We start from the raw sequence: 22,315 nt of genomic DNA on the forward strand, positions 1-22,315 counted from the left end.
ACACACCAGCCCGGCCCAGCGGAGGAACTTACGCGATCCCCTGGCCCCAGCATCTCAGGCTCGGCTGCTTCTGCCTGCCTCGCCTCCCAGAAGTGAACGCGACCTTCCGACTTCTGGTCCTTTCACCCTCCCGTAAGGTCGAGAAGCGGCGAGCCCAAGTATGCTCTCTAAATTAATTTTTTAAAAGGGGGGCGCGTTACTAATACTTGGCGGAAAATTCGACAAAAGCCACCCCTGCCATGATTCTCTTCGGGCGCAAAGCGGTGTCACTCTATTCTTTGGCAGCTCTATGGCCTGATTTATCCTACACAGGCAGTCAGAGGACAAAGCTCGTTCCCTTTTAGGTCAGAAGTTCTAGGACGAGCTGCGGCGCTGGTCTGAAACTCCCTTTTAAAAAATTTAACTCTATGGAAGGAGCTCGCTAAAGCGCAACGACTGTAACTTCCCCGGCGAGGAAGGAACCGGACGGAAACAAAGCATGCTGGGGGATCGTAGTCTTTCCCCTTTCCTCAAAACCCCTGAGCTAAGGTGCAAAGCGAGACATGTCGTGGTCAGCGAAAGGAAGCGGGTGACCCGTCGTATCTCACCCTACGAATAAAAGGAGAGCACATTACAACGCCTTGAATTTTTGTTTTTAATTTATCTTCTGACGGTGTGCAATGCCCACGCGCCGAAGGGCTAATCCATTCCATTGGCCCTTCACGCCTTCCGTCACCAAGCACTTCCGCTTCCGTTCCCAGCCACCCCGGAGCGCAGCGGCAACTTCCTGTCCCACAGTGCCCCAGGCCGAATCATGGACCACAATGGTGAGCAGGGGTGGGGAGCTGCCTTCATCAGAGTCCCCCGCGCGCTGTCGCTTCCTCTTGTTCTCTTCCTCCCCCCACCACCTCTCAGCTCCGTGGGGATCGGGGGCGGCGGGTCTTGAGTGCCGTGGCCCGGGCTGAGCTGCGGTGGGGGGCAGGAGTTCCTCAAGAACCCGCGGCCTAGCGCGACCCGCACTTGAGGAGTTCCAGCCGGTTGGCCAGACCAGAGCGGAGATGAGTCCTCCCTGCGCTCGCCCGCCCTCCTCGGGTCCATGGGGGCCCGCGCGAGGCTCCGAGGGAGCAGCCTAGCGCTGACGACAGGCAACGGCCTGTTCGCTGTTCCAGGCTCTTCATCCAGAGCCCTTCCCTGGTCCTCCTCGCTCTGGCTTCTTCAGGGCCACAGACTTCCCCGGGGCGGGATGGGGCGCGCGCGCAGCCTTTGGCTTCGCTGCTGCAGGTGTCAAGTTCTTCTTTTTCTCCTCTTTTCCCGCCATATCGTTCCCCCACCCCGTTTTAAAAAAAATCTATGCAGTATTTTGCCCATACGGCGATAGGATCGCTTCAGACGCCTTGCCTTTTGAAGTTCTCTTGCGTCTACGTCTCATAGTCAGCTTAGATTTCTGTCGTATGAAGGGTTCGCGATTGCACTGGGAAAGAGCAGCCCTTGCAGTCCCCCCCCCCGCATGTGTTACTTTCCGATGTGTTTCATGCCCTTCCAGTCGTTTAAATGCCTCTCCCCGCTCATCCGTTTGTGTTTGGAGCAGTTCTGGGTGGTATGAAAAAAGGATGAAGGGCAGTAGCTCTTTTGCTTACTTTTTGTGTGTAATTTGCTGTGCTGTACTACTAAGTTCTAGAGTAAGAAACTTTCAATGTTTTCTCACCAATGGACCAAGCATAATACTAAAAAAAATGAAGTTAACAGTCCTGGAGTTGAGGATTTTTACAAAAGGTTTTATTTTGAACAGTGACACAAGGCATGTTTCCTATAGCATGAATATTGATGCAAACTCACTGTGTCTGTTTTAAGGCAGGTGATTTAAACACTGATAACTCTTGATTGGCTGAGCTGACCATGCCCATTTGAAGCCTGTACTTTGTTTTCCTGTATTCATTTAAAAGAATAAAAACTATTGCTTTTTACCCTTGACGTTCCACCTAAATGATGCATACACATCAGTGACTGTAACTTCTCCATTCTTATTTTGATCAATGTGTTTCTTATACCCCTGCAAATTTCTTTCTGATTTAAATAGCCTCCTTCATAATCTCTCTGTTAACTGAAAGGGATGGCAGTGGTCCATGCATTTGGGAATTCAGAAGTACTGGGTAGCCTAGGATTTGTCATAATTGGGGGCAAAAACATATGAAGTATGTACATTATGCAACCTCCGAGCAAGTGTCTGAAGGCTTACCTTTTTACCCAGGCTTTTAAACTTTTTAAATGTTTCATTGTTATTGATTTGTTTTAAACTGTTTTTTAGCATTTAATTGATTTTAATGTTTTGTTTAGTGTTTTGTTGTTGTGAACCGCCCTGAGACTTTGGTTTGGGGCGGTATACAAATATGTTAAATAATAAATAAATTAATTAATTAACATTTGTAACTTGTTCATTGGCAAGTGATCAATATGTAGAACGAATAAAAGCTTAATCTATGGCAAAGTCATAGAATGCAGTCCTGAAAATCCTACAACATAGGTTAATAGGCTCACAGTGTTGTGTTCAGTGTTCCCTCTAACAGGGATTCCCAGATGTAGACTACAACTCCCAGAATCCCCAAGCAAAAGCCATTGCAGCTGGGGATTATGAGAGTTGTAGTCAACATCATCTGGGAATCCATGTTAAAAGGAACACAGGTTTTGTGTGAAAGTGGAGTAACTTGTAGACTAACATCCAATACCAGGAAAATCAAAGAAAAAGGATGGATAATATACAGATTCACAGGCTGATTCACGTAAGCATACTTTTCTGGGAATATGCACTGTTTAACACAATGGAACTTTCTTCCAAGTGAACATGTACAGGTTTATACTGTGTGGTTGAAATTCCAAGCATTCTGACCAAGGAGTGAGACCCATTGGCCACCTTCAGGCATAACCGCAGGTCCAGTGGTTGCACTCCTCCCACTCTCCTGTTTGTATTCGGACATTCAGGAGAGCTGCCTCTCTGTAGTCAGTGAGACTGCAGAGAGGTGGGGCAGCTGGCTGTGTGGGCTTCCTTCCTGACAGCCCACACAGTCAATCAGGCTGGAGTGAGGGAGGAGCTTCCTCCTTCAACTCCAGTTCCGTGGGGCTGAAACTGCGGTGCAAGTGTTCGCATGTAACAGTGCTGCAGAAATGGAGTTTGCGATGGCAAAACTCCACTCTGACTAAAACTTCAGAGTAGAGTTTAGGAAGGGAAACCGTGGGTCCCTTTCCTCTGCAAACTCCATTGTCCTGAATTTGGATGAGTGGGTGAAGGGACCGCCGGTTTCCTGTTATGTTTGAATTTGACCATTTTATGCAGAGAGGCTTACTTATGACTAAGCATGCTTAGAATTGTTTGTATAGAATCTACCTTATTAAACACTTAGAAAAAGGAAAATAAATAGCACTGTTTCTAAGATTCCGAATCAAGTTTTCTTATCTTTTAAATGCTGGAAGAAGACCATCACACGGGATCTTAAGTGTTGGAATAAGAGTACCATGCATGTACACTATCAACTATCAGTGTTGATGCAAAAAAATAGGGGAATTATGTCCATATTATAGAAGAGTGCAATCTATATACATTTCAAAAATGTTTTTTTGGAAATCCCACAGATTGCTCAAGCTTGTAGCCTGCCTGGTGTTTCTAGAATGCCATTTTCGTTACTGTTTGACCAGTTAGAGTATTTCAAAGCCAATGAGGCACTTCACACGAGCAGTTTGAAGTGCCAAAATGGGGTCTGTGAGGAGCGTGGGTTTGACGCGCTCTTCCCGCAGACAACCAGACAGCCCTCCCTGGGTGGCCAAATTGGCTGCCCAGATGATTAGCGGTTCCATCACGGAACTGGTTGAGGCCCCAAGAAGTCCCAGAATGCCCCACGTGAATGCGAGGGGCATTCTGGGGAGCCCCCTGACCTCATTGGGGGGGGGATTTAAGTAATCTTGCCACTGGGAGCCGCACATGACCAGCCGAAACCGGGCTGGGCTCCCTTAGCCCGGCTTTGGCTGGTTGTGAGAATCGCCTCAATGTGATATAGTAGTTAGGTTGGACTAGGGCCAGAGAGTTCAAAATTCCCACCCAGCCATGGCACCCTGCCATTCTCTCATCCTCACTTACCTCACAGGGTTGTTGTGTGGATGTTACAGTGGAGGGGAGAATTTTGTATGTTACCTTCAACTTTTTGGAGGAGTGATGGAATAAATAATTTAAAATCTATATATACTCTTATTTGGAGTTAAACTCATGGCTCAGTGCCAGTTTGAAGCACATGTAGTTTATATTTGACTTTGCATTGTAAAATTCTAGTCTAGGAATGATTGTTAGTGCTGTGTTACTACACTGAAAATTGTGGTAGATTTCTTCCCTTCAGTTTCCCATACTTTAGAAGTAGTTACAAAATCCCTGAATTTAGACGTATCGGCTTGGGTGGAGCCTGTTGCACTCTCGTTACCTCTCTTTTTCCCTACAGTTTTGACCATTTTGCTTGATTGAGTCGGGGAGACTTGAAGATATTTTTGTTAGATATGATTTGCATGATTGTACAGCGAATTTGGTAGATACACAGTGCTTCTTGTGTATCTTGTGTAAGTTCAAGTGCTTCTTGAACTAATGTAAAGCAAGGGATGCTTGTTTAGAAGTAGGTGCAGTTGTGTTGTGCAAATGTATGTTCAAATAACCCTGGAGGATTTCAAAGGTGCAACATAGATCCACTTGGATTACTTCAGTGTGTCGTATACTGCAGTCTTTGAAGACTGCAGTTAGTCCCAAATACAGCACCTACTAGGTCAGTGACTAGGATTGGTCTATTTCCAGGCAGAATTCAAAGTGCAGGTTTTATTTCTAAAACCTTAAATGGTGTGGGACCAACCTAGGCCCCCCCCCCCCCACCGCCCTGAGGTGTTCTCAGAGATGTTTGCTTGATGTTTGCTAGATGAAGGCCTTTTCAATCTTCTGTTTCAGGTTTGTCTGGGCTCTGAAGTTGACCTCAGCTTTTTGATCTTGGCACTGGAAAAGTTTGGTTTCACACAGCATGCTCCATGGGAGTGCACCGGCAGCTTGGGGAAGATGGGGATCTCTCTAGTTCCCATCAAACTAACATTAGATTAATTGTGTGAAGAACTCCAGTGTTTCCTGGGGCCAAGTGGAGATATGTTCTGTGTCAATGTTTTAAACATATTTTACCCTTGTTCTGGGTTTTTCTCTTGGCATGATTTCCATTCCTCACAAAAATGAAACATTCTGCAGAACACTTTTAAACATTTTCTTTATTTGTATCTCTGATTGAGCAATATTTGTAGTCGGTAGTAGGGGTGTGCAATTCGGATTTTCGGTGATTCGGTTCGGGACCCGAACCGAATCACCCCTGTTCTGTTTTGTGCCCGAAATTCAGGTGATTCGGCTTGGCCCCGAAAAATATCGGGGGACATCGAGGGTGATTCGGTTCGGCCCCGAATCACCCGAAATTGCTCATTTCGGGCACAGATCGATCTGTGCCCGAAATTTTTTGCACATCCCTAGTCGGTAGTAGATGTGGAAATGCCATCCACAAGAGGACAACTATGTAGCAGACTATAAGACAAATCTCAGAAGCCTGAGACTTAAATAATTAAATATTTTTTGAGTCTCATTGATTTTTGAGAAAGTTTGGGGATGGTTGAAGGGAGCATCTTCTATTTCTGGAGCATCAACTTAAACATTTCTTCATATTTTGCTCTGCTCATTCCAGACTCCTAATCCATAATCCAACTAATACAATCTCTCTGTTACTTTTCAATCACTAATTAGTTCCTTCAAGATGTCTCCATTTATTTATGATTTCTATTTGTTGTAGCTTCAGGGCTTAACTTTTTTTCTGCAGTGAGGGCTGCATTAGCAGCAGAATAGACTAATTCTGACTTGTGTTAGTTCCTTTCCAAACACCCTAAATCTGAAGAACTGTGTGTTTAGCTGTGATGTAATATCAGCTCCAAAGCACTCTTCCTCTTTTCTTTGCTATTGAAACCACAGTGCTGCTTCAAAAGAGGTGCTTATGAGAAGTAAGGAGGAACATTAAAAAGGGGACTTAAAAAAAAAAAGTCTGTCTTTAAAGAGTTGGGAGGGAAGTAGGAAGGGCTTCCAGCCCTGCAGCCTCAGGGGCAGGAGGCCTCTGAGTGCCAGTTGCAGGGGAGTGACAGCAAGGAGAGGGGGCATGCCCTCAACTCCTGCCTGTCGCTTCCGGCAGCATCTGGTGGGCCACTGTGCAAAACAGGATGCTGGACTAGATGGGCCTTGGGCCTGATCCAACAGGGCTGTTCTTATGTTCTTAAGTATTCCCTGTTCTAACTTCTGTGGAGTTCTTTGGGCAGTTGAAAGCTTGTGAAATTATACTGAAGTGATTTCCATGTTTCATTTGTCCATGTCAGTCATTTAGCGTACATTGTCCTTTGCAGAGCAACATAAGCAAAAAAAGACTAGTTCCTGTCTCAAGGAGCGTATACTCTAATTTTCAACAGTGTAAGAGGCAACAAAGGGTTAGAGTGGGTGGCAGAAGAAGCCAGAGTAACTAAAGATGAAAGTGGAGGGCTGGTCTTATGGTAATGAGCATGAATTGTCCCTTTTGCTAAGCAGAGTCCAGCTTGGTTTGCATTTGGATGGGTGACTAGATGTGAGCACTGTGTGCTGTAGATATTCCGCTTAGGGAATAGGGCCTTGGCTCAGTGGCAGAGCATCTACTTGCATGCAGAAGGTCCCAGGTCATTCCCTGCAAACTCTTGGTAAAGTTGGGAAAGAATCCTGCCTGAAACTTTGGAAAGCTTCTGTCAGTCAGTGCAGACAATAGGGGTGTGCACGAGCCAAAAATCATGGTTTGGTTCAAATTCAGATCAAATTCAAACTGAACCATGGGCTGCTGAACCAGTTTGATTGAACTGACCGGCTGGTTTGTTGCATTTGTGGTGCAAGCACCTAATACTTGTAAAAGAATCCAGTGAGGATTCCTCTTTACAAGTAAAGGGGTGGGGGTCCTGGGAATGCAGCCTCTAAGGGGCGGCAGCAAGAGAAGTAGTAAGGTTCTTACCTGGCTGGCATGGCTGCCGGTACCACCAGTCTCCTCCCCCGCGCAGCCCAAATGCCTGAGATGCCTTGTTATCATGCCACCCGTGAAGTGGCAGCATGCTTCCGGCTTCCCCTGATGCGTGGAAGCCATTTGCATGGCGTCCACACTGCACAGACACCATTTGCATGGCCATGCAAATGACCTCAGCACATCCATGGGGCCAGAACCGTGCCACCATCCCCCTCCCCCCCAGCTTTGGTTTGCAATTGAGCCACTGAACTGGCTTGTTTTGAGGCGAACCAGTTTGGTATCAAGTGGTTCATGCACACTCCTAGAAGACAATACTAACCTAGATGGACCAAGGCTCTGACTCAGTATAAGGCAGCTTTCCATGTACTTCAACTTTATTTTGGTTGAGGTTGAAGAGTAAGAGATTAAACCCAAAACGCTAAAAGGTGAGTTTTGAGGAGAGATGTGAACAAAGAGAACTAACTTGAAACTATTTGTTAAATAACTTTTCTCATTAGCAATCGTATAGAAATATCTTGAAAGAGATAGAGCTCTCTAGGAGAGCACAAATTAAGAAATGGATGCAGCACTTGTTTTCACTCCTGTTGTGTACCGCTCCCCTTCTTCCTTCATCCTTTTTAAAATGTGTGTCTTGGGTTGTAAAGTCCCTGTGGTATACAGGCTAATCTTGTGAAGCTCATTTGGAGATGTGGAGAATCTTTTACATTTGAAGCCTGTCAATTAGACTATTCTCCTTCAGATGCAGTGGGGTTAACTAGTTGAATGCCCTCTCAGGAAAAAAAATGGTAGGAGTGTTTTCCCCAATTAAATGTCAAGGGAAGGGTTTCTAGCATAGCCTTCTCAGCATGCTAATTTTCTAAATGTCCAGGTGTGTGTGTATGTATGAGAAAGAGAGCAAGCATCATCAAACATGCATTCCCATTTCCCCTCATTTGTACTCTGAAGTAATGCAGTCTGGGAATAATATTGCCATGTGATGAGGTATTCTTCTAGACTGGACCTTTGCTGCTTGGCCACACTGTTAAATGCTTGAGCTTGGCTGAGCTATTCTGGTTGCTGTTTTCTATACCATGGGGATATAACTTAAACTGCTAAAAGACTGCTTACATGCCATTATAATCTTTTTTTAAAAAAAGTATTGTGTATACATTTCAGTACCATAACATAACCCATTCTCCATTAAGGATTGTAGTGTGTGTGTATGTGAGAGAGAGAGAGAGAGAGAGAATTTGAATTCACACTTACTTTGTTTTTATAACCCATTGTTCTGAAGAAAACCTTTGATAAATTATTTGTGACCTTCTGTGAGTTTGACCCTATGCCAACGTGGTACAATGGATAGAGTGTTGCATTCAGACTGGGGAGATCCAAGTTCAAAGTCCACCACCATGAAACTCAGTTGGTGACTTTAGGTTGCATGATTGTGATTTGCCCAACATATTTCACATAGTTCTGAGGATAAAATTGCAGGGGGACAGGAAGAGAACCATCTATGCCATCCTGAACTCCTTGGAAGAAGTCACAGATATGAATGTAATAAATGAAATACGAGGAGTGGTTTGTGTTAGGTATTTTAATTAAGTGCCCAGAATTTTGAAAGGGGATGAATACTATCCATCACCTGGATCAATGAAAACTTACAAACTTCTTTGACTCTTTTTGTATAGACAATGATTTGCAAGGCACAAATAGTTCTGGATCATTGGGTGGTCTGGATGTTCGCCGACGCATCCCTATAAAGCTCATCTCCAAACAGACCAACAAACCTAAACCTACACCTCCTCGTCCTGCAAGAAGCATGAATAGGGTTCCATCAAAGACTGGAGAAGAAGGTAAAGTGATTAAAAAACAGTATCTTATAGTAATTCCAAAGGGTGTTTGCAATTTCTGCTGTTTATCAAGAATCTTTCAAAATTAACAGTGTACAAACATGCAAGATAGTGAGTAGATGTGGTTTTTAAGGTACTTCAAGTGTTTGTAGGGACTTCTTTTTTTTGGAACATCAGGCTTTGGCAAGAGCCTTATTCAGACATTATGTTGTAGGTTTGTAGAGGGGTGTGTTAGGACTGCGTGTTGGCATCTCTGATCCTGACAAAAATGTCCCATCCCCCTGGTGCTGTGCAGTGGTGGCTGCTCCTGGCACATCCAGCTTCACAAAGTATTTGCCATTTTTGGGTCTCCAAGAACTAGGGGCCCGCAGGGCAAAGGGAAGGGGAAAGCTTCCTGTGCAGAATGTGCTGGGAGGAACTAAAGTTCTCAGATGTCCCCATGCACCTTGCCAGTGTTGCCTTGTGTCTCCAGCTCTGGTAATAGCAAGTACTGTGTGGAGCTGGCTCTGACAGGAGCATCCACCTCTGCATAGTGCCAGGGGATGGGACATTTTTGTCGGAATCAGAGTGTGTGTGAGTGTGAGTGTGTGAGTGAGTGTGTGTGTGAGAGTGAGAGACACACAGAGAGATGTACATGTGTTCATTTAAAAAGTGAACCTGGGTACAGGACACCTCAGTTGCAAGCTACCAAAGTATACTACTGTGTGTGTTTTGAACATAATGTTTGAATAACTGCATGTGTACAGATCAGCATAATGTGTGAATAATGTGTGATTATTTATTTATTTTCTGTTATACATTTTTATGCTGCCTATTACAAAAGTGTCAAGGCGTTTAACAAACAAATGTGATGTAATCAGATCAGTAGATGTATCCTGTAGATAGCCCCTGTAGAAGGGGCTATACTTGTTTGTATCTCCACCTCTTCTCACTCTCCAGTCTGCTCCACACTTTAATATATGGCACAGTGTCATTATATATTTTAACGTGGGTAGAACTGAAAAACTCACACACACACACAGAGTCACTGCCCAGCTTGCCCTGTGTTCCTGGGAGCCATGGTAAATGTTGTGAAAGATGTAGAGTATATGTTTGAAGATCATAGATTTTGTTGTTACGGTTGCCTCTGGTAGATAACCCTTTGTGTTTCAGTATTTAGATTAGCTGTGAATTATATTAGGAAACGATTGTGTGCAAGGCTCTAATCCATATATTACACTGCATGTAATATCTGGATTTTGAATGGCTCATTCATTTTCCGCATTCATTTTTCTCACAAGGGTATTGTAATGGCAATATGTAAATATAATATTAAAGACAAAATAGAAGTGTTTTTAATATAGCCTTTAGTACAGGATATCCAGTGCTGGGGAAAACAGTGCTTCATGAACCCCTTAGGATGGTCTATATGATAGAATAATTGTTGTTCAAAACCTGGTTAGATCCTAAGCTAAATCCTGATAAGAGAGAGGCAATCCCAGTGAATAAGTAATTCAGGCAAAAAAGATATATTTTGAATATTCACTCAACATATAGAGTCAACAACAAACATCCTTGTGTAAAAAAGTATGTAAATGCTTCATTCAGTAACTAGTGGCACCTCCTTGAACAGCAGTAATTGCAACTAAACGTTTGCTTGTGTTACTTATTCATTGGGGTTGCCTTTCTATCATATCAGGGTTTAGCTTAGGATCTAACCATGATTTGAATAAGAATTGTGCTAACATACAGACCATCCTGGGGGTGGGGTCACGAACCTTTTCTCAGCACTATAGGCACCGTAGCATAGATAAAGCATCAAAGCACAAAATTGGTTTTACAGAGCTTAATGAAAGATAGTTTCAAGTAACATAGTTCAACAAGCTTGTACTTACTTACAAACTAGAAGAAAAAGAAAAAAGTAAGTGAAACTCACTTATGGTTTCCAGCTTTTTGTCCTAAAATTTATCATGACTATGCAAAACTAAATTTAGCATTCTATCGCATTAACATCAGCATTCCAATCCTCTCAATACACAATTAGTACTCAAATACAATTTTGTTTACTTCTTCTTCTTTGTTTAACTCAATTTTATAATTAACCACCTTAGCTTCCTCCGCTAATCCTTATGTTTGAGAAGCAAGAACAAATTTAGGTCCTAAACCGTCCTGTGAAACAACTGAATTGCAGAAGTGAAGGTTGTAGATAAAAAAGGTTACAGGTAGGTCATCATCTTCCCTAGGCCTAACTGAATCAAAATGGAAAAAAAAGGCAAATGGGATAACTTTATTCCTAATATTCATTTTGGGAACATTGTTCCCAGATCCAAAATATGACATTACTATAGAGAGTGACACAGCTATGCAAACGTAAACTTAAGATGAAAATGTTTACTGGCCTAGAACATTTAATGTTTCCTGCTTTTAATTCAGGGTGTTAAGGCTCCTGCTGATTTTAGTGTATCTATAATGGTTTTCTTTCTTTCATGCATTTGAATGGTAGAATTTTGATGATCTCATAGATTAGAAATCTGCTAATCAAATTTGAGAGTTAATGTAATAAGGATTTTGTTTGGGTTTTGTTCTTCCACAGAAGAATTTGATTATAATGAAGAAGGATATGAATGCAAAGGAAGTGATGTGTTTGGTAATCAAAGGAGATTTCCTGGACACCTCTTCTGGGACTTCAAGGTGCAGTAATTGACTTCGTACTTCTGGGGATCATATAAAATATATGCTAATTAAAGAGTATAAAGGAAAATCAAAACATGATTTTTTAAATAAGATGTTCAAATCTTTGTGTGTGTTTTAATTACTTCTGTATAATATCTAGTACATTGTTGTTATTAAATGTCTAGTAGTTGTAGCTTTTTAGAAAGCTGGTTGACATGTGAACTGAATTATTCATGAGTACTCCCGCTCATTACTTTGTTGTCCCATTAATTTTAGTGGAACTACTCATAAGTAATTCAGTTCTTACATATATCTCTTTATGTTAAATTTGCAAGCATGATACACTGATGAAATTATTGCCATTTTGACAGATAAACTTACTTGGAGAAAAGGATGATACCCCGGTCCATTTCTGTGACAAATGTGGGTTACCCATCAAAATGTATGGACGCATGGTAAGTAATACCATCTTGATCAAGACAAAACTCTCATACTGCCATACTATGACTAATCATGTCTTCTTGGTGCAGTGAACTATAAAATCGTTTTTTCTTCTGCATCATTTGAATTAAACAGGATACCATATGGATTGAAAGACTTCAAAACATTCTGTGTACTTTTCACATAGGCTTTGTTAAGAATAAAATGCTGACCATCCAAAGTTTGTTTGCTTGTACTGTGAAAAATGCTTCTAATTTTGCAGATTTGGGGTAGGATTGTTGGGATAGAATAATATTGAATTGTAGCTCATTTCCCTAAGTTAGATAGTCATCTAGATGTGGACATGTATTGAAACCAAATGCCCATGCAAGTTAATTGGAATTGGCTTCACTGATGCTAGGATTTCAGTCAGGATTAGATTGTTCCAATTAAATGCTAGTACTGCATATCTTACTGTAGCCCCTCCAGGCTTGGTGCAACTTGAAGTGACTTGCCTTGGGAGCAAGAGGTTGCTGGTTCAGCAACCACTGGTATATTTCCCAAACTATGGAAAAAACCTATATCGGACAGCAGCAATATAGGAAGATGCTGAAAGGCATAATCTCATACTGCGCAGGAGATAGCAATGGTAAACCCCTCCTGTATTCTACCAAAGAAAACCAGATGGCTCTGTGGTCGCCAGGAGTCGACACCGACTCGACGGCACAACTTTACTGCATATCTCACTGTAGCCCATCCAGACTTGGAGCAATTCAGTGTTTGCTGTTCAGTATGTATTCTGTCTATCTAATTTGTAAACCAACCCAAACTTCCATCTCTGGGCAGTTTACAACATAAAACAAATTAAGACAAAAATGAAGACCTTAAAACTATTTAAATTACAGTCAAGTTTAAAAGCTTGGGTGAAAAAACAAGACTTTAAGGACTTTTAAAAAGTTGTCAGAGATGGGGAGTATCTTATTTCAGCAGGAAGTGTATATGCATTTTAAGTGGGAGACTTTTATAGAACCTTGAAGTGTCTAGCAGAGGGAGAGGGAAGCCTGTATAAGCAGTTAGAAAAGGAATAAAATAAAGCAATACGTTTTATCCAGTTTTCCCAACAGCTTCACTGACAACTCAAATGTAAGAATTTTATTTTCACAGAATGTCTTTTTTTTTGTTTCAATGTCTAAAAGTGCCTTATAATATTAATTGCTTTCCTCAATAGGTAGGAAAAGTGTTCTAAACCACATTTCATGATATCCTATCAAAAAATTCAGATTTTGCAAAGTGTTAATTTGTGTGTGCTGTTTTCTTGAATGTAGTGATTGGTTTTTTAGATACCCTGCAAGCATGTTTTCTGCTATGACTGTGCTATTTTACATGAGAAGAAAGGTGACAAGATGTGTCCAGGGTAAGTTCACTAATGTACTTATTCTGGGTGGAAGAATTCAGAGTCAGTTATCTTTTTCTGATGGTCAGTACACATGGCTTGATTTTACATGTTTCCTTGTTAAGAGACTAATAACATGTGAATCAGCTCTTGACTGAGGATGACAAGAAGGAATATGATTGTGAGTGGGACAAGATTTCTTTATGCAGGATGTCTCTGTGCACATAGAACTGGCTGAAAAACTAGTTTGGGAAGTAGCTGTCACCACTGTACCCTTCAGCAATTATATCAAATACTTGACCAGAACAAAAAGCAGTCTGCAATAAGCTTGGAAATATTCAGTAGTCTCTATGACATTATGGAGTTGTGATACATGAAGTCTATAGCACCTTCCCCTTTCAAAACACAGCATTATTATTTGAAATACCTTGCTGTGTTACCAACATTTTTATCTGACAAAAAAGAAATCTTAGTTTGAAAGGGAAAACTAGCAAAGCATAAATGAATTGCACTTGGAAAATGCATAATTTGACGTAAGAGTAGTTTGTATTGAGAAATTTAGTGTAATACTGTTGCATTTGCCCTTATCAAAATGTCTTAAAACTAAGAGTTGCTCTAAAGGATAAATAGCTTTCCTTTCAATGAGTAAACCAACTTGCTTCTGTTCTGCTGTTAAATAATGGCACAAATTATATCTGTGAATCGCTTAAGATGAGTTTTCACAATTATTTTGGTTGGGGGAAGCAATTCTGTAAAGTGGCATTTGCCTGTCATTTTCCTATTGTGTGGGATCGTGCTGACTGCACTTCTTGCAGCTGCACTCACCATGGACAAATGACAGAAGACATTCTGCAGTGTCAAAACGGTTATGATAATTTCACCTTTTATATACTGTGCAGTGCAGTTTGTATTGTTTCTGTGCTTCCTATTGTAATTAAGAATGTGACAGAAATTAAGGGATATTAAGGCTAAACATTGCTTTCCAAAATGCAGTATATAGATGGTTGTTTTATGTATAAAAGATATCCAAAGTCAAAACTTCATCCCAGAGAAGGAGACATGTAGCAAAGTATTTGGAGGTTTCCTTCATCCAAAGGATGGAAACCTTTGATTACAAGCCATAGACTATTACGATGATAGGAAACTGTTAATTTTGCTTTTAATTTAAAAAGTGATCATTTTATAAATGTAAAGAACTTGTAGTATTATCTGTAAACTACATTCTTGTCTCTTTCCCCCGTCTAGCTGTAATGAATCCGTGCAACGAATTGAGCAGTGTATTCGAGGGTCTCTCTTCATGTGTAGTATTGTTCAAGGGTGCAAGAGAACATATTTATCCCAGAGAGACTTACAGGCTCACATCAACCATCGTCATATGAGAGCTGGCAAACCAGTTGCACGCCCTCCACTAGAACCAGTGCATCCTCCTATTGCTCCACCTCCCACTGAAATTCAAGAGCGGTTCATAATGCCACCTGACAAGCATCATCTGAGCCACATTCCACCAAAGCAGCACATCATGATGCCACCTCCACCATTGCAGCATGTGTCCCACGAGCATTATAACCAGCCACATGAAGACATTCGTGCATCCACGGCAGAGATGTCTATGGCTCCTCCTCCCCCTCGCTCAGTCAGTCAAGATACCTTTCGCATTTCAACAAGAAAGCACAGCAATCTCATAACTGTCCCTATTCAGGATGATTCAAACTCTGGTACTCGAGAACCACCTCCACCAGCCCCAACACCTGCTCACCATCACCCTGAATACCAAGGTCAACCAGTGGTATCCCACCCTCATCATATTATGCCACCACAACAACATTATGCACCACCCCCTCCCCCACCTCCACCAATAAGCCATCCAATGCAACATCCTCCCCAGGCAGCAGGCACTCCTCATTTGGTTTATAGTCAAGCTCCACCTCCTCCGATGACCTCTGCTCCTCCACCTATAACCCCTCCCCCTGGACATATCATTGCCCAACTCCCACCATATATGAATCACCCTCCACCTGGACCACCACCACCCCAACATGGTGGGCCGCCTGTAAATGTAAATGCACCTCCTCCCCATCACTATAACCCCAATGCTTTGCCACAGTTCAGTGAAGACCAAGGAACTCTCAGCCCTCCTTTCACACAGCCAGGGGGAATGAGTCCGGGCATATGGTCAGCTCCAAGAGGGCCGCCGCCGCCACCAAGAATGCAAGGGCCGCCTTCTCAGGCTCAGCTTCCTGGACCACACCACCCTGATCAAGCCAGATACAGGCCATACTATCAATGATATTAACAGTAATGACAACTAAAGTATAATATAGGAAGGAAAACGTTCTAAACGGCAGCCTTTTAATGAATCTGACTGTTTGGGGAGCTCTTGTTTTGTTTGCTTCGTTCGTTTGAGAGAAATAAAACTTGTGACTGTAAAACTCTGGGGACTTGAATCTTAAGGTAAAGTTTTAAAGCCTTGATCCTGTAGGACTCTTGACACCTGATATTTTGTAGTGCTAATTGACTTTTTAGTTGACAGCTACATTTTAACAGACGTGCCTGTAGTCCGGTTGAACTACCCCGGAGATGAACATTTGTAATATTTCCTGAATACTGAACACTTATTGTACCACTCTAAAGTATTTTTGTTAAATCCAATGTTTAGTTTCATTTGTGATATGTTTTCTTCTTTGTCAACCTGTGTATAATTAAATTTGAAATATGGTTCAAAAATGCTTGCTTTTTTATATGAACTTAATAAATTCATTTTTTTTTTTTGAGATGGATTGGGGAGTAAAGAAAAGAGTGGGGGAAAGTTTGGGTATTCCAGCAAGCATGATACTTTCATACAGAGATTTCTGTGGTGTTTTTCAAATAATTAAGAGTAGCCCTCCCTTTTTTTATATGTATGTTGCTAAGTAGGCACAAGATTATCAGTTCCCCAGAGCTCATTAAAATGTGTAGTAGATGAACCTAAGAATTAATGCAGACTCTTACATTTCTGTCCTTTTCACATTGTTTTTTATTGTAAGCATACCACATGCAGGAGGCATGATGAGACTTGTGCTTTCCATCTTAGGAATCCCCATTATGGACTCCACAATTATCTGTCATACTCAGGTTCTCATGTCACATTCTGATAACTTGCATTATCAGTGTGATGCATTATTGCTTTCAATAATGCAAGTGAAGAGGCGGGGGGAATCTTCCACAATACCTTCCTCAACTTATTTTACAGTGAAGTATACATAATAATATAGAACACAAAAATTCATATCTGCTCATATATCTGTGGAAAATGTAACGTCTGCATTAGCTCAAAAGTCTTCCTTTACCTCCTTTTCTGGAGAAAACATTGATGTTTACTGCTCATCAATAACATTGTAACAGCTAAAGACTAGACTACTTCACAGTGATTCAGATTTGGGACAACTTTGGAAACAAGTCATGATAATGTTGAGAGCGTGAGCCCACTTTCCATGTGCACTTGTTAGGTGGTAAAGAAATAATAAAGTGATTTTGTGTTATCTGTTTGATGCAGAGAATATTACTCATGTAGCTGAAACTCTTAAGAACTAATTTCAGGCATCAACTTTTAACTTGTACATAACACTTTAGCATGTACATTTAAAAGAATAACATGCATATGCCACCATGTATGTCGTACATTCATGTGCCAGAGAACAAGGATTGGCCACATAATGTGAAGTTGTCTACATAATTCCTCATGTACTAAATGCCAGTGCCAACGGGTGCAGTTCTGCTGATATTAATAGTACAAGTGAGACAGTATAAAGACTTTATTGTTAGCCATCACTCTACTCCAGATTCTTAACTTGAGATCTTACCCACTTCCCACAAATGTTGGGGTCTGCATAGACATAAGGAGGGCAACTTCTTGACCACAGTTAAGGCATCAAAAATGGGCAGTGGGGTCATATGCTCTCACCTCACTCTGGCACAAATTCTACCCACCTTAACAGCCAGTTAGCCATTACATAGGTGCCAATGTTAACTGTGATAAAGGCTGTAAATGGCTTGCAAATGCTAATTGAGAGAGAACCTGGCTAGTTTTAATTGCAGTTAGCACTTAAGTAACTTAAATAATAATAATAACATAGCTTGCAGCTCTTTGTTAAACCTAGATGGGAGTTGTGCTGGAGTGGGATGGGAGGAGGAAGTGTCTGCTCTTGATCTCTTAACTGTGATTTAGAGAGAGTTCTTATTGGCTCATAAATTCAGTTGGCACGTGTGTATTTCTAGCGTCAGTAGTTTGTGGATTTAAACATTTTTAATTTTGTGGATTGCACGAGAAGGTCTGCAGTTTTTCCTGTCATATAGAAAAATATGCTTGCCTGTTCCATTTTTGTGGCGTAAGTTTTATCTTGTTAAATAGTACTGTGCATTATGTCAGCAACAGGTGTGCCTTTGTCTGCCCCCCAACTTGACTTCCGCAAGTGGATCTTCATTGCTGGGTCAGGGCGATTCTAGAAATTTACATTTCTGCCTCCTATAACGTGAAAATAATTTAATCATCCTATCAGCCAGAGTGATCTTATGATCCTTTGTAAATATGATTCAAGAGTATCTTAAGAAAGTAGGACTTCTCAGTGTGGACATATTCATTGAATTAACTGAGCTGCAAATGTCACATGGCATTCTGACAAGAAGCCAAGTTGCTGTTGGATTAAAGTAAAAAAGGGGGTATTAAATGTATGTTTTTTATTTTTATCTGTGACTTGAAAATTAGATTCGAAGTTAAACTTGTAAGCAAATAAATAATTTGCTGCTGTCCTTTGAACCTGAGGTAATATTCTTCATTTGGAGAATTAGGCATGTCACTCTCCATGGTAGAAGTGACACCATTTGTAAAATGGTGGCATGATCCACTAAAATGTACCTTTTTATAGATCTTCAGAGATAATAGACAAATATGCAAATATGTATGGACTAGATTTGGAGAACTGCATAGTAGTTCTATGGGCACAGAACCATATTCTTGGCTGCTGGGTGAGGACATCTCACATGGGTTATCGTCCCCACAGGCTCCAGAGGGCAGGGCAAATCACTTAAGTAAAGCCTTTAAAAGGTGGGAGAGGATAGCTCCTCCCAGTTCAGTTTGTCCTGCTAGCTCCAGAGAAGGATGTTTCAACGAGCTTCTTGTTTCTCCTTCCTGTGGATCCTTTTTTCTCCTTCCTCTACATTCCTCGCTGCCTCTAAATTTTCTTGGACTCTCCTTCCTTTTTGCCTCCTACAGTGGTGGGGAACTTCTTTCCCTCTCTGTTCTTTTCTCCCTCTTCTCCCTTCCTATGGAACCTCAGAGAACCAGAATTTTGCATGTGCTCATACCCAAGGGAAAGAAGCAAGCCCTGCAGCATGGTAAGCTCCTCCACCATGCTGAAATGGTGCACACCGCAGCTCCAGGCCTGCTGGGACCCATGCGGTCTGTGTCAGTGCTGGGCTGCGGGAGGCATCTGTCCCTGCAGAGGGGTCCTCAGAAGATCCACAGACTTCTGTTGTTGTGCACTAACAAGCACTATCAGCTGCTTTCCGCCCTCCCCTGGGAGGGAGAAGAATCCCATCATTGTTCTGGAGGACGATGCTCCCGTTACCTCTCCAGGCCAGAAGCCTCCTCCTGAGGATAAGGAGCCCCCTGCTGCCCCACCTCCCATGGGTCTGAATGAGCTGGAAGACCAACAGTCTGGCAGTCCTGCTCTACCTCCACACCTGTTCTACTGCTGTCAGAGGGCAGCAACAAACCCAATGTGCCGGCAGGGTACTCTGGACCAGTGAAGCCAACATCTGCCGGTACTACATCCATCCTGGCAGCCTAGCCTGGCGGTACCAGAGCTCCTGGTCCCCTCCCAACAACAGGGGCTCCGAAGGCATTTCAAGACTGGCCATCACAAGGACCAGTGAGTACAGGGCCATCTGGGCCGCTGAATTCGCACCTGCCCAATCTACCCCAGAGCCCAAGTCTGCTTTCTCAAAACCCAGCAACCCCCTTCTTACCAGAGGAAATGCCTATGGCTTGGCAGGCCTGGTTTGTGGAGTCCACCCATAACTCCCTAGAGCAACACAAGCCTAAGCAGACCAACAAGAAGTGCCACAGGCCCAGGGAGGATTTGTGTTATGCTTCCTCCAAATCCGATCCCTCCTCGTCTTCCAAAAGTCCTAAAAGAGGAGAATGGTCTGACAGCCAGCAGGTGGAACTGTCAACGCACTCATGTAGACTATTTCCATCTGATGACTTCTCCCAGTTACTACTCAAGGTGTTGCATACCCTTAGTTTACAACCAGACTCGCTAAAGGAGACCACCACTTCCTCCAGGGAGTCCCTTGTGCTTCCCACTTCCTCCTCCAATGACCCTTTGTTCCTTTTTCCTGAAACCTTTTCTGAGGTGGTGAAACAGGAGTGGCAGGCACCCTCCACACAGGAAAAAACAGCTTCAATCGTGCCTAAACAATGGAGTTTTGTTCCTTTGGCAGCTGCCTTGTTTCAAACAGCTGCCCCCGTGGCTGCTCTGACCTCAGGTGCAATCTTAATTAGGAATGGAGAGTCCTCTTAGAAGGACTGCACTGAGAAAAAGCTGGAGTCTCAGTTCAGGAAAAACACTGATGCCATCTCCATCTGCATTAGGGCCTCAACTTCTGCCTCTATCATGTCCAGGGCAGTGCTTCTTTGGATAGACGAGCTGCTGCAGTCTCTGCCGCCAGACCCACCAAGGCAAAGGCAGGTTCTCCTTAAGATTCAGAAGGCCCAGGCATTCATATCAGGCTCTACCCTGGACTCTGTCCATTTTGCTGCCTGCACCATGGCCACCAACATTGTAGCCAGACACACTTTGTGGCTCAAGCATTGGCAGGTGGACTCCACGTCTCCAGCAAACCTTGTGACCATCCCCTTCATTGCTACCAAATTGTTTGGCAATGAGGCTCTTCAGTCAATACTAATAGAAACTAAGGACAAGAAGAAGGCCCTCCCATCTTCTTCTCATAAGGACAACCAGCACCCTACTCTCAAGTCTTTCCAGTCCTTTCTTTCCTTCCAGCCCAACTTCAGACCCAGATGCAGAGACTCCAGACAGCCATGTTCCAATGGAAGAGGCCATGCTTCAGTTCCAGAACCAATACTCCCAAGCAAGGTTTGGCCAGCAGCAAAAGCCCCGTCCGGCTTCCTGACTCACTGCCTCTGAGTATAGGGGGTAGCCTGTCTCACTACTTTCATGCTTGGGAGGCCTCCATTTAGGACAAGTGGGTACTGGACATCAACCTTTATGGGCCTTCCCAAGAGACCGCTTCCTGCCCACACCCCGGTCAAGATCCCCTCAGAAGCATGGAGCCCCGCTGACAGCAATTCAACACCTCCTCAGCATCTTGCAATAGAAAGGGTTCTGGCAGGCTAGGAAGGGCAGTGAATTTACTCCATCTTGTTTACCATGCCCCAAAGAGATGGATCTCTAAGAGCCATCCTCGATCTCAAGTGCCTCAACAAGATGGTGCGGTGTATAAAATTTTGTATGGAAACTATCCCGTCTATTTTGGAGGCTCTACATCATGGGGACTTCCTGGCATCTGTGGATTTCACAGAAGCTTATCTCCATGTTCCCATACACCAGGAACATTGCCGCCTTCTATGCTTTGTGTACAACAGTCTACATTACCAGGATACCGCTCTCCCCTGTAGCCTGTCTTCAGCCTCAAGGATATTCACAAAGTCCCTGCCTCCTCTGGTGGCCCACATGCAACTTCAGTAGATCTGGGTATTTGCATTTCTTGATGACCTGCTCATCCAGTTGCCTCTCAGGCCTCGGCTGAAAAGGACCTCGCTACCACTCTAGTCACTCCTGGCTCCACACGGATTTCTTGTGAGCACCGCCAAAAGCAACCTGTCTCTGTCCAACTGAATACAGCACCTGGGAGTTCTCATAGACACAGTCAGCAACCACCTCTTTCTGCCACAGGATCAAATAGACAAGCTACAAGCACTCATCCAGAAGGTGTTGACTCCCAGGTCGGTACCTGTGTTTACCCTGGCCCAGTTCCTGGGTCTCATGGTCGTCTCCCTGGAGGCAGTCCCCTGGGCACGTTTTGATCTCCGTCAACTCCAGTGGTTTCTCCTGCCCCACCAGACCTCTATTGCCCGGAGACAACACATCAGTCTACACCTTATGGCATCTGTCAAATATTCCTTGCATTGGTGGCTTCAGACTTGACACCAAGCCCTGGGTCATCCCTTCCTGGACCTGCCTCACACCATCATCACGGCGGACACCAGCCTGTCAGGTTGGGGAGCTCAGTGCCTCAACCATTCAGCCCAGGGATTATGGTCCCCACAGGAAGCCAGTCACAGCATCAACTGGCTAGAATTGTGGGTTATCCGCCTAGCTCTAGTGTCCTTCAAAGACATTATTCTTCACCACCACGTCCTTATTCACATCAACCACACCCCAGCCAAGGCGCATGTCATTTGGCAAAGGGGGACCCGCTACAGTTCCCTATATGATGAAGCAGTCCTCCTCCTCTCCTGGGCAGAGAACCATATCACTTCCCTTCTAGCTCACCATGTCAGTGGCTCCCTGAAAATGCAGGCAGACTGGCTGAGCAGGCAGGAACTCTATCAAGCGGAATGGAGGCTCAATCCTCAGGTGTTCCAGATGCTCAGTCTCCTCCTGGGACAACCAAGGGTGGACCTCTTTGCGTCCCAAACCAATTCTCAGCTCTCAAGATTTTTCTCCCACTTCCCATGTTCCCGAGCGGAGGTGACGGATGTCATGTCAGCACCCTGGCCTCAGGAACTCCTGTATGCCTTTTCTCCAGTCCCACTCCTCAGCTGACTCCTATGACTCCTACGTCTCCTTAAAGCAGAGATAATTCTGATGGCTCTCTTCTGGACATGGCAGCCTTGGTTTTCAGAAATCCTCCACCTTGCCGTAGAGGGTCCCTAGTCCCTGCTGGTCCCTCCAGCCTTCTCAGCC

The 22,315-nt window shown here is 43.4% G+C and overlaps 2 protein-coding genes across 5 annotated transcripts in view; one reads left to right on the forward strand and one right to left on the reverse strand.

The window, feature by feature from the left end:
• The window catches only part of DUS4L (dihydrouridine synthase 4 like), a 55,742-nt gene extending 55,031 nt beyond the window's left edge, over positions 1-711 (reverse strand). Inside the window, exon 1 of one of the 3 annotated variants that reach the window (XM_053253045.1) lies at positions 588-707. In XM_053253045.1, coding sequence (XP_053109020.1) covers positions 588-692 — 105 coding nt within the window. In that variant the 5' untranslated portion in view covers positions 693-707. Of the gene's footprint in view, positions 1-32 lie in introns of all 3 variants that reach the window. The other 2 variants (XM_053253041.1, XM_053253042.1) reach the window with 2 other exon arrangements.
• Positions 694-16,864, forward strand: CBLL1 (Cbl proto-oncogene like 1). 2 transcript variants are annotated; one of them, XM_053253039.1, is made up of 6 exons: positions 694-806; positions 8,720-8,884; positions 11,454-11,551; positions 11,905-11,988; positions 13,294-13,367; positions 14,592-16,864. In XM_053253039.1, exons 1-6 carry the CDS (start codon positions 794-796, stop codon positions 15,631-15,633), a joined length of 1,476 nt encoding a protein of 491 aa, XP_053109014.1. In that variant the 5' UTR covers positions 694-793; the 3' UTR covers positions 15,634-16,864. The 2 variants fall into 2 exon arrangements, with proteins under 2 accessions (XP_053109014.1, XP_053109015.1); XM_053253040.1 differs by lacking the exon at positions 694-806 and adding an exon at positions 7,458-7,477.
• The last annotated feature ends 5,451 nt before the right edge of the window (positions 16,865-22,315 follow it).

This window comes from Hemicordylus capensis, chromosome 5 (genome assembly GCF_027244095.1).
Source record: "Hemicordylus capensis ecotype Gifberg chromosome 5, rHemCap1.1.pri, whole genome shotgun sequence".
Classification (NCBI taxonomy): Eukaryota; Metazoa; Chordata; class Lepidosauria; order Squamata; family Cordylidae; genus Hemicordylus; species Hemicordylus capensis.

Bases quoted from the DNA above. Each gene is read 5' to 3' on its own strand.
- CBLL1 (XM_053253039.1), top strand. The intron at 11,552-11,904 runs GTGCAGTAATTG...CCATTTTGACAG, and splicing joins ACCTCTTCTGGGACTTCAAG to ATAAACTTACTTGGAGAAAA. The intron at 11,989-13,293 runs GTAAGTAATACC...TTGGTTTTTTAG, and splicing joins TCAAAATGTATGGACGCATG to ATACCCTGCAAGCATGTTTT.